The 17,159-nt window shown below is 39.4% G+C and overlaps 2 protein-coding genes across 2 annotated transcripts; one reads left to right on the top strand and one right to left on the bottom strand.

Moving 5' to 3' along the window:
- The first annotated feature begins 1,679 nt into the window (after positions 1 to 1,679).
- On the top strand, positions 1,680 to 8,174 carry cd40 (CD40 molecule, TNF receptor superfamily member 5). Its single transcript, XM_054609166.1, has 9 exons — positions 1,680 to 1,828; positions 2,377 to 2,458; positions 4,545 to 4,670; positions 4,772 to 4,918; positions 5,009 to 5,102; positions 6,022 to 6,080; positions 6,526 to 6,624; positions 6,716 to 6,744; positions 7,534 to 8,174. Exons 1-9 carry the CDS (start codon positions 1,757 to 1,759, stop codon positions 7,849 to 7,851), a joined length of 1,026 nt encoding a protein of 341 aa, XP_054465141.1. The 5' UTR covers positions 1,680 to 1,756; the 3' UTR covers positions 7,852 to 8,174.
- A 1,923-nt stretch (positions 8,175 to 10,097) lies between these two features.
- On the bottom strand, positions 10,098 to 11,728 carry irx7 (iroquois homeobox 7). Its single transcript, XM_054608727.1, is given in 3 exon segments — positions 10,098 to 10,980; positions 10,982 to 11,043; positions 11,483 to 11,728. Coding segments are annotated over 3 exon segments (1,017 nt in total). The 3' UTR covers positions 10,098 to 10,271.
- Between the last annotated feature and the right edge of the window lie 5,431 nt (positions 11,729 to 17,159).

Here is a 17,159-nt window from a genome sequence, read left to right as displayed (position 1 = left end):
CCAGGAGTAGTATGAAGGTAAAGTAAGTGATTTGTACTGAAGCAATATTTTACAAAACCTAAGGTCTGATATGAGGTAAATGTACAACATTATTGTACATAATATAGGTTTCATAATATAAATGTTCCACTTACATTGAATCATTTTCAATGTGTGCACAGGAAAAGAACACTTATTAGGAACCCACTGGAATTTCCAGCAAGAAAGGGGTGTGAGAATTGAAGTGAGCGTGTCCCTCTTTATCTGTCCCCGACACATGTGCCGTAATTGCATGAATACACACGCAACAAAATCTGAACGACAGCTGACTGGATTCGGTTCCAGTAAACAAAATAGGCATAGGGCTCACTTGATTGCTTTTTAGACTCTTCAAATGGTCAATGCGCATGTCTGAACACAACAGAAGCACCTACACGAACAGTTACACTCTGATCCTGTGGGAAACCCCCACTCGTGAAAAGTTCTTGGGGAATCCCTCGATCTCAGTTTCAGCTTCCACAGTAGGCGCCAACATGTGTGACCGAGAACAATGACAACAATACAACGTCAAATGCAACGTGGTATTGAATAATATAATAACATGACTTACTACAATTTGTTTCTTTATTGTTGTAATCATCATTTATGTGTGACAATATCACAAACTAGGAATATCATAAACACTGCACAATTCTCACTAGGCTGATACATTGAACCAGGACATAATTATTATTATATTCCTTTATTGATCCCCATGGGGGAAATTCAAGTGTTGCAGCAGCTCAACTACACAGACACAGACAATAAATACACATACTATACAACTACACAGACAATAAATACACATACTATACAACTACACAGACAATAAATACACATACTATACAACTACACAGACAATAAATACACATACTATACAACTACACAGACAATAAATACACATACTATACAACTACACAGACAATAAATACACATACTATACAACTACACAGACACAGACAATAAATACACATACTATACAACTACACAGACACAGACAATAAATACACATACTATACAACTACACAGACAATAAATACACATACTATACAACTACACAGACACAGACAATAAATACACATACTATACAACTACACATACACATAAATACACATACTATACAACTACACAGACAATAAATACACATACTATACAACTACACAGACAATAAATACACATACTATACAACTACACAGACAATAAATACACATACTATACAACTACACAGACACAGACAATAAATACACATACTATACAACTACACAGACAATAAATACACATACTATACAACTACACAGACACAGACAATAAATACACATACTATACTAAGAAACTACATAAAATAAAATGAAAACTGAAAAAAATAAAATAAAACAAGTTATATCTTAAGAGGCAATACAATCAAATGCATGATTTCGGTAGCAAAGTAATGATATGAGCACATCATTGTTTAGAATTTGGATAGACACTATGTACTAAACTCAAACGATAGGCGAGAGCTCAATAAGCTGGCTTTACGAATGTGAAATTTCCCCTTAAACAATGAATGCATTGACAGTCTCTTGTGGACATTTTAGGATCCGAACTGCCTGCACACGATAAGATTAATTTACAGGAAACGGTCAAGTAAAATTCACACAGGAAATACCCTCGCACAGCCCCTCCCTTCTATGAAAGCGATAGAAGAAGACAGACTTCACAGCGACAACAGTCTGTATCTGCTGAAGCGGAGAGCAACATGCCGGGGACACTATTCTCCAAAATGCATCTATTGGTGCTGATCATAACGATGACGATGTTGGATTTATCGGTGAGTAATCTTATCAATGTATTGCGTTGTAAAATTATATGACAAGTTGCAGCGTTTCCACTTTATCGTTTAGCGACAACAGTCTGTATCTGTATTTAGATTGTTGGCTATAAGTTGTGTTTGTTTTAAATCACTCTATTGACATTTTTACTCAGATGTACAGCCAAATGTGATATTCTGTTCGAAATTGTGCATATTTTTTTTTAAGGTTACACCCTTTGACGCAGTTATGTTAAAATGTTACTTTCACTTTCGTTTTCCTTGCAGCAGTGACAAAACGCATGACTTCTTTTCTTCACCCCCATAAGAAAAAAAAAAACCCGATATATTTAAGCAAATATAATGTAATGGAAAAATACAAAGTAGAGAACGAGAAGCAGCACGCATTCAGTTTCAGATTTGACAGTTTCTTGAATGTTGGGGACTTTCCGTCACGCCCCGTACAGTCTGCTCTGAGAGGAAGTGGACCAACAGACATGACAGAGACACCTCACCATCAACACAGAGCATTCTGCTTATATTTATGTATCACATGTGTTGTTATACAGTTGATGACTGCTGCTCCACCCGCCTGTGACCCAATAACTCAGTATGTGAAGGATGACGTGTGTTGCAAGATGTGTGGACCAGGTACGTACTAACTAAAAAAATGTTACTTCTATAACTGGCTCATTCTCTGACTATCAACAAAATGAATAACAAAATGACAAAATGTCCTAAAAGACGAAACTTTAACAATTGGGATCCACGTAGTCTATATGAAGGTGTAAATGTAATGGATGCCCCCCAATAGCTACATGAGTTAAATTAACATTAAAGGTGCACTATATAGAAGACAAATATGGAAGAATTAAGCAGATTCCTCAAGGAGCATCATCACTGGTGCTAAAAACATTTACTTTTAATTTCACTTTGCTCTTTCCTTCGTTGGCTTCTCTTTCACTTTTCCCATCCTAATGTCTACAGCACAGGAACAGAAATAGTTCAACATTTTGGGAAATCCATATTATTTGATTTCCAGACGAGAAGATCGATACCTCGCTCATAAGCAACCGTCTGTTAGATATTAACAGACGAGCTGAGACGAATAGTTGATTAGTCAGGTAATTTCTCAAAAATGCAAACAAAGTGAAAAAAACATTCACTGGCTCCAGCTTCTCAAATGAGACGATTCACTTTTTATAACATTGTGAATTTAATATCTTTTGGTTTTTGACTTTTGGTGGAACATTTCCAGATGTCACCTTAGAATATGGTAATTTGTAATGGGATTATTTTCATTAGAATATAACGTGTTAAAGACCAAAACTAATCTATACCAAAAATAAATATCTAGCAGATTTGGAGAGCACATACCTCCACAAGAAATAGTGTTTTAACACTTTTCTCTTGTAAACTAAACAGAAACATGTTAATTAGTTAGACTTAGAGGTGCTGGTGGAGGAGTTGTTTTTTTGTTACCTTTTGTCACAGTTCTTCCTCCATACTGTCAGTAGCTCCATACTCCCTGTCACTCTGTCTCACTCACCTAATTGGCTCACTCTGTTCACCTGCCTGTCACTCTCTCTCAGTTCACTCAGTTCCACTTCCAGCTCTCAGCCCAGCCCCCTCTCTCTCTCACCACACTCTCCCTCACTCACCTGTCTGCCACACCCACCTCGTTAACACAATCCCTCTCACCTGCTCACTCTGCTGCACCTACACCCTGCAGTATTTAAACCCCAGTCAGTCACACACTCGCTGCCAGATCGTTCGTTGCATTTATGTCAGGCCTTCCAGCAATTTCCCGTGGACTGATTTCCCGTTGCCGACCCTGCCTGCCTGTCTGGACTTCCCTGCCTTGCCTGTGCCCCAGTCAGCCTTCTGTCCCCTACCACCGGATTCCCCTACCTCAGTGGTTCTCAACCTTTTTTCAGTGATGTACCCCCTGTGAAATATTTTTTTTAGCCAAGTACCCCCTAACCAGCGCAAAGAATTTTTGGTTGAAATAAAGATGTAATACACAGCGCTGTGCCATCAGTGTCTGATTTATTAAACTGTCAACACTGAAGATTGCATTGTGGCATTGAATTCAGTTCATGAACTTACACTTATATTTTATTGAATATTTATTAAATAACTATTTTGAAAGGATTTTTGAATGGATGCTAATTTTTAATATATTCTTTAAAAATCTCAAGTACCCCCTGGAGTGCCTTCACGTACCCCCAGGGGTACACGTACCCCCATTTGAGAACCACTGCCCTACCTTGCCTTTGCCTCGATTAGCCACCTTAGCCTTCTGTCCCCGACCACGAGTTTAGCCTCCGCTTCCTCTGGTTTCCGTCTGCCTGATCCCCTGCCTGTTTCCCAATGTGAGTCTGACCCTGCCTGCCTGTCTGTCTGCTGTGTGCTCAGCTTTAAATAAAGCTCCAGAACTTTATCTGTCTCCTGGTCGTACTGCTTTTGGGTCCACACCACATCCGTGATACCTTTAGGCAGAGTCGGCTAGCCTGTTTCTTAATGCTAAGCTAACTGTCCCCTGGCTGTAGCTTTGTAGTTAACAGACATACATGAGAATGGTATCAATCTTTCAATCTCACTCTCAGCAAGAAAGCTTATTTCCTAAAATATCTAACTACCCCTTTTATCCCCATTTAGTGCATATACTTGAGACAAATACTATATTACTGCACAGGTGTTAATTTTTTAATATTAACAACACTATGTTTTCCAGGGACCAGAATGTTATCCCAGAGTATCTGTGCACCGGATCCTCAGTGCATAGATTGTGAAGACAATGAGTATCAGGATAAATACACTGCTGAATCCACGTGTCATCGTCAACCATACTGTGACCCACGTAAGAACTAAACAAAACTGTTTGCTAAATATACACTGATGGATTGTAGTTTGATGTAGCGCAACTTACATTACTTACCTTGTGTCCTTTCTACTTTTCAGATAAAAACTTTAAGGCTGTCCTCGATAAGAACAAGAAGAAACTAAGCGCCTGCATGTGTAAAGATGGATTCCACTGCTCAAGTGGAGAATGTATAACCTGTGTGCCACACAAAACCTGTGAACCAGGATTTGGAGTTAAATCCATAGGTATGATACATCGCTTTGATTCACTTTGAATAAAAATAATTACCAGCTTTGTTTTGGCAATGGGCTGAATCTTTCCCGCTCTGCTTTCAGGCAACCATGCGCATGACACAGTGTGTGAGAAATGCACAGGAGGCACATTTTCCGATGTCGACTCAAGCAGCGGTGTCTGTACGAAATGGACAGAGTAAGTTGTTCTCGGTGTGTGTATTTCAACAAACAAACCTTCATTAGATCAACACCTTTTTTTTTAATCCAGGCTGTTTTTTAAAGATAACCATTAACATGGAAGTTATTTCTCCTAATGTTGGTTTTTGTATTGGAATGGGCTCTCTCCAGCTTATTAAATCACTCATAAAGGAAACAATTCAGAAGATCTCGCTTATTTGCACTTTTACAAAGAGTTCATAAAACAATCAATACCACTCATATATGTATGTTTAATAATAATCTGTAGCCAGCAGCAAGCCTAGAAATAGTCCAGCTCTTAACCCTGCATAAATCCAGTGTCTTTTTTTTTTTAACAAATAAGATATGAGGTATTATCAGTGAGCTTTGGAAGTACTAGTTGGTGTGTTTGTGTTACCTTTAGATGCTGCCAGGCTAGCTGTTTCCCCCTATTTCTAATGTTTTATGCTAAGCAATCTAGCTGTATATTTGCTGGTCAAGTTGGAGAGTGGCATTGATCTTCCCATCACACTCTCTGTAGGAATGCACATTTCCTGTAATGTCTTACAAGAAGGGCCTTAAACTTATTTGAGGTTGTATACCCGTGTTTGGACTTTCTCTTCAAGATACCGTGGTTTAAGAGAGGAATTTGATGTGATTTTGTATTTTCTTGATTGATATATATATATATATATATATATTTATATATTTATTTATAGATTTAGTAGAAGTAGTGCCTTGGTATGATTGCTTATTCTCCATTAAAGAGTATTGCGGTTTTTTTGAGAGCTGTTCTCACCAATCATTGTCACTTAAGCAGAGAACCCAATTCAGCAAAAGTATCGGTATGCTTGAATGGCAGTCGAATAGGACCCTTCAGGACATGTAATCACCCGGATTTACAGGAATCCCCTTTAACACTGTGAAATCCTTTGCAGATGTATGGATGGAGTCCATGTTCAACAAGGCGGAACAGACGTATCTGACCAAATCTGTGGTAAGTTCTGAGTAGGCTGATCAATTGTAAACGTTTCTCACTTTTAGCACTGCTGTGTGGTTTGAGGTGTCTTCTTAGAACGGAACTATGTAGGCGATGTGATGATAGATCTCATAAATCTATGTTGGTCTGTGGTTTTGAGGGTGGAAGTAACGGCTTTCACCGACACGTTGTTCACATTACTTTGTCATTAACAAATTCAATAGTAAGCATGGATATGACAATGCTCTTTTCTTCACACTTTCCTATTTGTGATTCCTCTGCTACAATGTGAACATCTGGCAAATATGAAAGTGTTTCCAACCAATTCCCTGTTATTATAATAAGTTTTCTACTCAAATGATCTAATTATCCTGTATTAATGGATGTGAAAAATTGTGAAAGTGACACTGCTTGAAGAATCAATATTTAATTAATGGTTTTCTTTCTTTTTCTTGTGTTGCAGTGCCATCCATTCGGTCCCATGTAGGTTTGATCGCATCTCTGTCCACTGTGGTTGTATTTGCCGTGGTTTTAGCTGCTATCTGGTTTTGTCTATGCAAAGGTAAGTTGTCCTTTAAATGCCCTCTTTAATGACGAGTTCCAGTTTCAGTAATCCTCTTACTGTACTCATGTTCTCTGTTTTTTTCTGTTAGGTAAACGAGACACACAAGGAAATCTGAAGGTAAATGTGATTTTTATCCTACGTTGTTGACCGCAGTGAACTGACTGATGTAACCAGTAATCTGAAAACAATCCAAATCATTGCACTCTCAAAAAGACAATTTACTGTGAATGATTATGTTGGAAATAATCGATTCTAAAAGAAATGTACTTTACCTCTCGAGTGTCTCTCTATTATGCACACTTAAAGGAATAGTTTGACATTTTGAGATGTATTTGCCTTCTTTCATAGAGTCAAATTAAAAGATAGATACCTCTTTTATATCTGATCGTTATACATGAAGCTGTAGCCAGCAGGTGGTGATCTTAGCTTCTCATAAAGATTGGAAACAGGGGGAATTGCTAGCCTCACTATTATACTAGTTGTGTGTGATTTATTTAAAACAAACAAAAACTGAAGTTTGAAAACAACAAGTTGTGTTTTGTGTACCTTTAATTAGAGCCATACTAGCTGTTTTACAGTCTTTATGCTAAATTAACTGACTGCTGGTATTGGCTTCATATTAAGCCTACAGACATGAGAGTCGTAGGAATCTTCTAATTTAACTAAAGTTAATTCCCAAAATGTCAAAGTATTATTTAAAATTGCATTTAATATTAGGTCTACAGGGTGACACAGTGTTATTCTTAATCCCTTAACCTGATAAAGGAAACCAGGTTTTCTGTTTATGTGGAAGTGGCATAATCTCCTAAATTCAGAGTTGACTTTTTTTCTATGCCCTCCACTGAAAATGTAATATTCCATGTTTCTTATATATCTATATTTTAACTCTACTTTAATCTCTTGTAGGCCTGTGTTGAATCATGTTGGGGAGACAAAAAAGAGCCACTGAGAGAAGCCAACGTGCTGATAAACCCCCCAACTAATCCTATTGAGGAGGAGTCCATCATGCCGGAGCTGCAGTCGTCTCAAGAGGAGGCTGGTGCGAGGACACCGGAGGAAAACGAGGATGAGCATAGCCAGGAAGTGTTAGTAGATTTAGCTCTCACTGAAAATGGAAACTATGTCACTCAGGAGAACGGGAAATCGACAGTCCTCTCCCGACAGGAATCACAAACGCAGACATTGACTGAGAGCAGCAGCTGTCACTACGATCATAATATGTAAAAATGAATGTTGTGTAATGTTGCCCTATGTTTCTGTTGTATATAATCCCCCCCTTAAAATGTAGATAGTAACTTTAAGCGTTGTGACTCTATCTAGCATGTACATACTGCTGCAGTGGCATATGGTGTAGTTTAAAAGTCGTTACCATTTTTCTAAGTTGTTTTTCAAGTCATGTCGTCATCATTTGTATTTCAACCTAGCAAAATGTTAAACGTGTCATATTTGCACAAGGTATGAAGTTGTGTCATGGTGATAATTGTGCATGGGAAACTGATGTAAAAACATTTGAACTTGTATTAAAATGCCTACCAATTGAATGTTAATCCATCGGGGTGTTTATTTGTCCTGCAATTTGTTAGTGAGTTTATCAAATGCAAAGGGATTTTCCACGCTGTCAGCCACATGGTGTCAGTTCCCATAATGCCCTGGGGGATATTATGAGGAAGTATAATGTCCTCTTGTGTTGGAAATGATGCGGGCCACAACTTCGTCATTATTGTCATGTTTGTTTCCATTCCGGGAGAATGGCCGCGTTAAAAGGGAGCCGAATCAGCTACAAGCAGTTCATCTTCACAGTGGACCCACGGATGTAAGGACAACTATTACTGGATAACTTTAATACTGACCTAAACGTATAAATATGAAGATTCCCAGTCAGGTTCTGGAGTTTGAATTGAGTGTTTATTAGGGAAGAACATTGGAGATGATGATATCCTTGCAAAGTTTAAGTAACGTTCAATCTGGAAAAAAAAAAAGTGTGTGTGTGTGTGTGTGTGTGTGTGTGTGTGTGTGTGTGTGTGTGTGTGTGTGTGTGTGTGTGTCCCATTTACTGAGTCATAACACCTGTTGCTTTTACCTCCCAGCAAAGATTGAATGGAATAAATGGTGTTGTAGTTCCACTTGGTTTCCTCAGGGGGGCGCTAGGTTCACGGTTAACTGTTAAAAACGCAGCTCATCCAATAGAGTCTCTCCAGTGCCCCACTGCTGGATTATCTTCTCTGATACTGAAAATATAAGGAGTAGAAAAGTGTAATTAATTATATGCTACCGCTGTAAAAGTCCAAATCTATAGGAGATAGATTTATAAGTAGCTCTTAACATTTTTGTGTGATATTCTATTCTATTCATCTGTTTGTTGTGAGAGAATGGGCTCAGATAAAAGCTAATCTGCCCTCCGTGTGTTCCTGTTTGTAGGGATTTGCATGGAAAGGTGAGGCCACAAGACAAGGCAGCAACGCACCCAGGGGCTTTCTCATTATCCCCGGATGAATGAAGGTAAAGCCCTTTGAATTTACATGGGTAGTTGTGTGATTGATGGTAAAGAATCCTTCTTCTAATCTAGATTTTAAACGCAACTAAAACTTGAACAGAGGTGAGCCTGCTGCTGCTGCTGCCTAATCTAAAGTAAATGTTATATTGTAGTTTACCTGTGGAGAATTTGGCTAAAAATATAGACCAATCAACATGCAGTCACACGGGAATTTAAGAAAATTCAGGTCTGGAATTTTTCTAAGTGTAATGGCAGGGATTACCCATCAACAATCTAACCAAAACCTGTTTGTGAAGATTAAATCGACGTTGGTCTTGTGTTTGATGTGCAAAGTAAGACCAATACTTTCTTTGTACTCCAATCCAATGTTCATGAATAAGCCAACTTCTCTTTCTTTAGTCTTACATGAGAATTTAAATTGATGTTAAAGAAAATGCTACCTGTTGTGCAGAAACCTCATTCACACAAACTATGTTATATGGTGGAGTTTTTAAAAAATGTTTTAGGTTTTTCATACTAACGAATGAAAACTATATGGCTTTTCATTTATCCAAAGTAAATGTTCTATAAATATATATATATATATATATAATTATTTCCAATTTAAGAATCAGTGGTGCAGCAAATAAATGACTCAAAATGAATTCCATTGTATTCAGAGTGCTCAGTTCTTCCCCTACTGTACATGTCAACTGTCATGCTGTTCTTCTTTCACAAATATGGTAATGATAGTCAAAAATACCATTAAAATGCATAATTGTATGTAAAATAGCATCAAAAAATTTTGCCGCTGTGTTGGGGGCCCTGTAAAGATTCTTTTCATGGGGCCCAAAATCCCTTATACATACATATATATATATATATATAATACAGACCAGTAAAACACTTCAGCATTTATTTAGAAGGTGAACTTTATTTAAGCAAAAATATTTCTTCATGAATAGACACAGGAAACATAATTGACATGTTGGCGATGGAAAAATACATCTACATTTATTTACAACAACATGTTTTAGTCTTTGGTCTCAAAACAAGGTTTTCATTTCACTGCAAACTTCAGGAATATTCGAGCAAAATCCCTGAGGTTTGAAAGTTTTTAAAGTGCATCGATGTGGAAAAGTGTCTCTTACTGCGTGTCCAAAATACCCACTTATACAATCTCATGAGTGGTGTAACACGACGGGACGAACAGGCCGTTCCTTGAAGCCCACTCGGCCCACAGTCTCCCTGCCGGGTGGTAAATATTCTCCAGAGGTTTCTTAACAGTCTCTGACGTAGCGGTCTCGGCCAAAGACCAGATTTTGGGTTTCTGACTGACTATGTTCTCTTTACTCTCCAAAGCAGAAAGCGTGTGATCGGAGTCACTCTTCTCAACTTTCTTAACAAGTGCAAGTTTGTTCTCTTCCTGCTCGCTGCTCGGCTGCTTGGGCATCTCCAACCGCGCGTCCACGCAATCCGAGCTGTCCAAAGCGCTGCTGTCTTCGTGCTCGTCCGTGTGTGCCGGGTCACCTGGAGGCTCGTCCTCGTCCAGGAGGTGACAGTTCTGCACGGTGCTGTCGGCATCGTCGCTCTCTCCCTCCTGCTCGTCATCCTCCTCGTCTGATTTCCCCTTGCACGCCCAGCTGACCCTGTTCTCCTTCTTAAGGCGTCGCCTGGCGTTGGCGAACCAGGTGGAGACCTGCGTGAGGCTCATTTTAGTGATGATGGCGAGCATGATCTTCTCGCCCTTGGTCGGATACGGGTTCTTCAGGTGCTCGTTGAGCCAGGCCTTCAGCGCGCCGGTGCTCTCTCGGGTGGCCACTTTGGCGACCCTGCTGCTGGGGTCTTCGGCTGCTCCGGGGCGGTACGGCGGGTAGAAAGCCCCCACGAGCCAGTAGCGCGTGATGGTAGGGAGAAGATACCTTCAAGTCGAAACCGTTGTTCTGGGAAAAAACAGAGAGAAGAAACGTTAAGAGCGCGGGAATTAAATCTGGATTGTGCGCAATTACGCGCGGAATTTTGGCGACCTTTGACCCAGAGCGCACAATCCAATGAGTGCAGTAGACAAAGTGGGAAAACTTCCTGAAACCAATGGATTCTGGAAAAGTTTTGACTCAACTTAACTCAAGTACAATCCAGTGCGTAAGAACACAATCTCAATGCCTTTTTCTGAAAATGAGTTAAGCTAAGCTTCTCCAAAAATCAAAGTAGGTGGTAATGATTCCACTTGAGCTTTTAATGTAACAACTGAATTGCATTACATTACATTACATTACATTACAGTCATTTAGCAGACGCTTTTATCCAAAGCGACTTACAGGAAGTGTATTCAACATAGGTATTCAAGAGAACTACTAGTCACTTTGCAAATGATCAACTCACCGTGTGTGTGATGTGCCTGTGGTGTGGATAGTGGAGGAAGTTGTATCCCTGTAGTCCAGAGTACGTTATTGGGATTCCAGCTGCCATTGCTGCCAGATGCTGAGCCTGTTGCTGTTGCTGCTGCTGCTGCTGCTGCTGCTGCTGCACACTCGGCGGACATCCCAGCAGAGGGACCTGGTATCCAGTAGGCATGCTGAGGTTCCGCTCCAAGAAAAAGCTGCCAATTCCAGTTTGCGATGCGGGCATGTTTCCTGCCGTAAAAAGCTATTCGGGTTTGAGTGGCAATCCAACCTCCTGGATCTATTTATACACAGCCAGCTGCCAGCGTGTGTTTGAGGGGGGGGAAGGGGGGGAGGTCCCATTATGGTGACTGACAGCTACGTTCAAAAGACCCACAGCTTTCACTGGCAACAAATCCCATCAAAGACGCCCTCCGCTGTTCCTTTTAGCGTTTTTCGTGGAGAGGCTAAATATGTGCTGCTTATCGCATCACAAGAGTTTTTTTTTTTTTTTTTTTTTTTTTTTTTTTTTTTTTTTTTGTAGAGAACTGAAGTTTCAATACAAATGCAACATTTTTGCTTTGGAGATGTGAATAAAGACTCAGATTAACCATCAGCTCATCATTTTTGCCATAGCAATGCAGTCTTTAAATTTGTATCATTAATCTAATTTTGATAACAGCCCAAAATAAAACTTTTTTATTTTTATTTTATTTTTTTACATTTCATAGCTTATAATCAGAAGACTAAAAGTAAAAAAAATAAATAATAATATCAGCTCATTTCTTGACGACATTATGTTTTCTATTCCTACGTTTTGATGGTTTTGAGTGTGATTGTATATTACCTCGACATAGGAATCTACACCAGTTTTTGATCTATTTTTAATGACGAATTTAACACTTCGCATGTCTCGCACTAATCGCCGGAGAGCTTAGAAAATGACCAGAATTCAGTTAACAACATCCCGCCAGTCTCCACTGTCGCTTTTAACACTTCATTCCCTACAGATCTGTAGTTTGTGAATTGAATTAACCATCTCAATGACATTAAATTACGCGAATATACAAATGGAGTACCCTTTACGCATGCGTAAAAGTGCCACTAGACGGATGTGTTTCATTCCCCCAAACCAAACCTTGCAGTTATTTCATTAAATAATGTCACTGAATACAACCATGTTATCATTTAGCCTAACAAGCCTCAGAGCGATATCTTTTTATTTGTTAATATATTGACTGAACCATAACAAACTGCCCTTTTACATGTCGGATGGCATTGTTTTGAGTGAAGCGCAACGTTTCAATGGGTCTAATTAAACGAGGTTAAGTGAAACAGGTGTTGACTAATGTATATGATAATTGTGAGATAACAGATGCTAATGTATGTGTGTGTGGAGGGGGTTGTTGGAGATAAGAGGAGAAGATTACACTTCTTATTCCACTGTCTTTCCCCCCCTCATGCTCTTCAAAAGAGCCAGAGTTAAGCTCTGTGTTTGGGTTCAAGGGAGCTTCACCTCTCTTATCTTGCATAATTTGTATTATTATATTAACAGTATTAAGAGGGGTAGTGCTGGTGGCGATACTGATAAAAGTATTCAAGTGACAAAACGTGCAGGGATGATACCTAAAGCCACTTTACATATCTTTATTTTACATCTTTTCATTTTAAATTCATGGTTTTTTTTTTTAGGTTTAGATTTTTATTCCTGCTTTTGTTGCATTTTTACTCCAAACCCAAAATGTAAATGTCCAATTTCATATTAGAAATTCTGTGAGTTGTAATCTTCCATTAGGCTCATGAGTTGGCCCACATTTTTATTTCCTCTATATCTTTTTTTACTTAGCCTCAATAAGTTGCTTTGGAAAGTTTGCTTTCCATTAAACTCCTTTAAAATCTGGCCATTTCTAAAGCTGATGGCGTGTTATGAGACATGCTTTCCCTTTCTTCGTCATCATGTCTCGCATACCTTGTTAATTATTTTAAAGAAATGTATTGGCCCTCAGTGTTAATGATAACAACTGCATGTACAAGTATGTTGCAGACTTATGAATTCAAAATTATTTCTAATATCAAAGCCACACATTAGCCTATTTAGTGTGCACATACACATATTTAACAAATCTGAGCATGTGCATAAGTCTGATTTTATAAAAGTTACACCAGCAGTTGGTATTCTTTATTCATCATTATTTTAAACAGATAAAAGGATTACCTATCAAATGTAATAGGGGAAAAGTTTTGCTATGTAATGTAGTGTATTGATTTCCTTGTTGCAGCAAATTTACGCCTACTAAGAATTTACACTCAGTTGTCAGTTTATTAGGTACAGCATGCTGAAAATAATGCAGTCTAATACAAATGTCCTACAAAAAACTCTACTGTCATGAAAGTTATAATGTTGCTAAAAAATGTTGTGATGCAGAGTGCTACCTTTATGAAAACACACGCTTATGTTAATGCAAAATGAATGCAAAATGTCACAGATTGTAAATATTAAGAGAATCAATCATGGCAGGATTTGCTGTATACAGTAATATTTATAATAATAAACTGAATATCTTTGGGTTTGGGACTTTTGGTCAGACAAAACAAGACATTATAAAGACGTCATTTTGGGCATTTTCTAAACGATTTTTTGACATTTGTGGACCAAACGTTTTATTGATTAATCCAAAAAGTAGTCTGCAGAGTAATTGATAATGGAAATAATGTTTGTATTGCCGACCTTTTTTATTTCTCCCTCCATAGCCCCCTAGTTGTCATAAGAGGTGTTTGTAATATTATGTTGCATGATTAGGTTAGACTAGTGTATATTCATTGGCCCAAATATGAGAAACTAAAACTTGGTAAAGGTTGAGGGAAAGGAGGAATTTATTTGGGTGGGGTCCACAGAACCTAAAGCAAATTTGAACAAAAACAACAATGGTCCAGCTAGAGTGCAAAGAGAAGGAGGCCTATGGCATCAGTAGTCTACATCTCACAACACAAACAGCTCAGGGCAGTGGCCTTTGTCCCTCTTGTAGAACTTCTTTTCATTCTCTTCCTCTTTTGGCAGCTCCGCCACAATGCAGGTGTTGGTCTTGCTCTGACAGGTTGAATTTGTGCTGTTTGCCGTTAGGATGTCAGTCGTTTGCAGGAGAGAGAAGTGACCAAATGGAAGACGATTGTTCTCAGTACCCAAAGAGATACAGTACAAGATAGCAAAGAGGATGAAATTATCTCTCTCTGTGATAAGAGAGTCATTCCTCTGTATTCAAATAGTGCCGTGAGCCTTCCTTTCGTTCCAAATCCTGTGCATATTTCACATAACTAAGTGCACAGAAAGGCCCCGGGTTTGGATGAAAGTGCAGAACGACGGTGCAAAGGAGCTAATGACCAGGTCAGGACAAAAGGTTTAGGTGTGACCTCAATTACATGCGGTCCCCTACCTGCAAGCCGACAAAGGGACGAAACATGCAATTAGAATAACTCATAGGTAGGTGTGAACAAGACAACAAAAGCCTAAAGAGAATCCGCAGAGACTTCCACACCTATTGCTTGTTAGTTTATTTTTACTGCATCAGATACTGAAAGGGGAGAAAGTTGACAGACAACAGACAGACTCAGAGAAACTGAGCCAAAGGAGAGGAAATCATTTTAAATTTTAAGTATATTGTGAAAAATGCTTAGATATATATATATTAAAAAAAAAAAGCTAAACTAATACAGGAAAAAAAATGTGTATTCAAAATTAGTTTTGAGATATTTTCACAGGAGATTTAAATAGAGCCACAGAAAAATCCCAATGAAGACTTAAAGCTAAAATTCTCAAAAGAGCTTTTACACAGTGAGAAGCATAGATAATCAATTGACAACAAATGCATAATGGTCTCCAACCAGAACTCCCTAATGAGATTTTCCTGGGGCACCAACACAAATGGAGAGATGTAAGCAAAGTGTGAATGTTATCAAGCGCTCCCACCTCTTTACTATCTGACCCCCTCTTCCCCAGACCCCCCTCCACTCTTTGTCCTTTGTCATCACTCTTATCAGGACCACTCTATCATTCTTTCAAAATAGTAGTGGCGCTGAAACCGCTTGCAAATGTAAGTATGTCTTTGTTCGGGGCCCGGCAGTGGCCCGCCTCCCAGCTCCCTCCTGGGTGCTGCCTGATTGACGGCCCTCTGCTGGGTGAGTGACAGGCGGCGTTGGTTAGGCCGTGATGGCCTGCCTGACAGCTGGTGCTGCTGCTGGTGGTGTCCCTGTGTCGTGGGCCCCGGTGGGTGGGTGCTGGGCGACCCAGGGGCCCACAGCTAGAACCCCGGCCCAGGTTGCCGCATGGAGCCCAGTCGGAGGAGGCGCCCCGGTGTGCTCGTTGGTCCAGATCAGCTTGTTAGCTCGCTGCACCCTGTTTCAACACATCAGCTGCAAGTTTCACTGGACATATGTAGAGGGCGTAGCCATACCGGTTATTTCTCAGTGTTACTGTGGAAATGAGGGGCTGTATTGTTTTTTTTACAGTGCTTACATTGTTATTTCTCCGCATCCCCTTTCTCCACCTCAGTGGCATGCTCTATGTAGAATTTAATAATGGCAGGGATGCCCTTTTTTTCCTGCCTTGGTCAAATCCGTATTACAGAGTATAACAAAGTGAAATAAAATAAAAAATGCATTTATTTAATACAATTGAATTCTTCAGCAATAATACTGCATTCCTGTTTAGCAGTTAAAAGCAGTATACAAACAATGAATTCACAGTTGATAACACACTATATTGTAGTTGTGTGCAGATCAGATCAACATTTCTAACTTCTCCTATGTAGATATATTTAACGATATTACAACTGTGCTTCAAAATACTGCCATTCATTATCTTTATAGCCTCCACTTATGGGAGGGATGAGTTATAGCTGTTTACTCATACAATAATAAACGATTATAACAGTTTACAACTACATTATGTCATAAACCATTTATAATGCTGCTCGTGGATGCCAATGGATACTTAAAGTAACCCTATAAACTTAATAGAGGCAATTCCTCCACCTCAGTTATAAGTGTCCACTGCCCTGATATCTACCTTTTATCTCTAGGGGAGGTACATTATATCTCTTAACGTTGTTGTATCTCCAGTGAAACAAATGTTTAGTAGTATTATCTCAATTTTATACAGAGTCTCCCTGCAGATGAACAAACTGAAGTTCATGCAGCTGTTATTTTCTCTCTTTAGCCTCACAGAGAGCAGCTAATGAGGTTATTGGGCATTTGTGACGTGACATCTACATTTTGGCCTATTTGTGAAACAATGGTAACAAGGAAGCCCGGGACATTGGGCTCTGTGTTTTCCAACTCAAAATAACAAAGCCAAGCAGCCGCTGGTGGGAGGCTGTGCTCTCATGGAAATGAGCAACTGAACCAACAATGTAGCGCCTAATCTCTTCAGAGAGAGGAATCAGTTACACAGCAGTATGCACCCCTCAATGCTTTTCATTAGAGTCAGCGTGCTATTGAAACAGTCATTCCACCCCCTCTTACTCGCACACAAACACACACATACATGCGCACACACACACACACACACACACACAACCCTCGTGTGTAGCCACAGGCCCTACTCATACATGCACTAGATACAAGGTAGCCCCCCCAACAACAGAAGGGTTGGAATAAGTGGGGCAGAGGGTGGTATGGGGGTG

This window comes from Anoplopoma fimbria, chromosome 12 (genome assembly GCF_027596085.1).
Source record: "Anoplopoma fimbria isolate UVic2021 breed Golden Eagle Sablefish chromosome 12, Afim_UVic_2022, whole genome shotgun sequence".
Lineage (NCBI taxonomy): Eukaryota > Metazoa > Chordata > Actinopteri > Perciformes > Anoplopomatidae > Anoplopoma > Anoplopoma fimbria.
Note: the sequence above shows the minus strand (reverse complement) of the source record. Positions and strands in the feature narration are given on the sequence as shown.

Coding starts and splice junctions, on each gene's coding strand:
- cd40 (XM_054609166.1), top strand. CDS start 1,757: ATGCCGGGGACACTATTCTCCAAAATGCATCTATTGGTGCTGATCATA. Junction 4,671..4,771: donor TCAACCATACTGTGACCCAC/GTAAGAACTAAA, acceptor TCTACTTTTCAG/ATAAAAACTTTAAGGCTGTC. Junction 6,625..6,715: donor CTGGTTTTGTCTATGCAAAG/GTAAGTTGTCCT, acceptor TTTTTCTGTTAG/GTAAACGAGACACACAAGGA.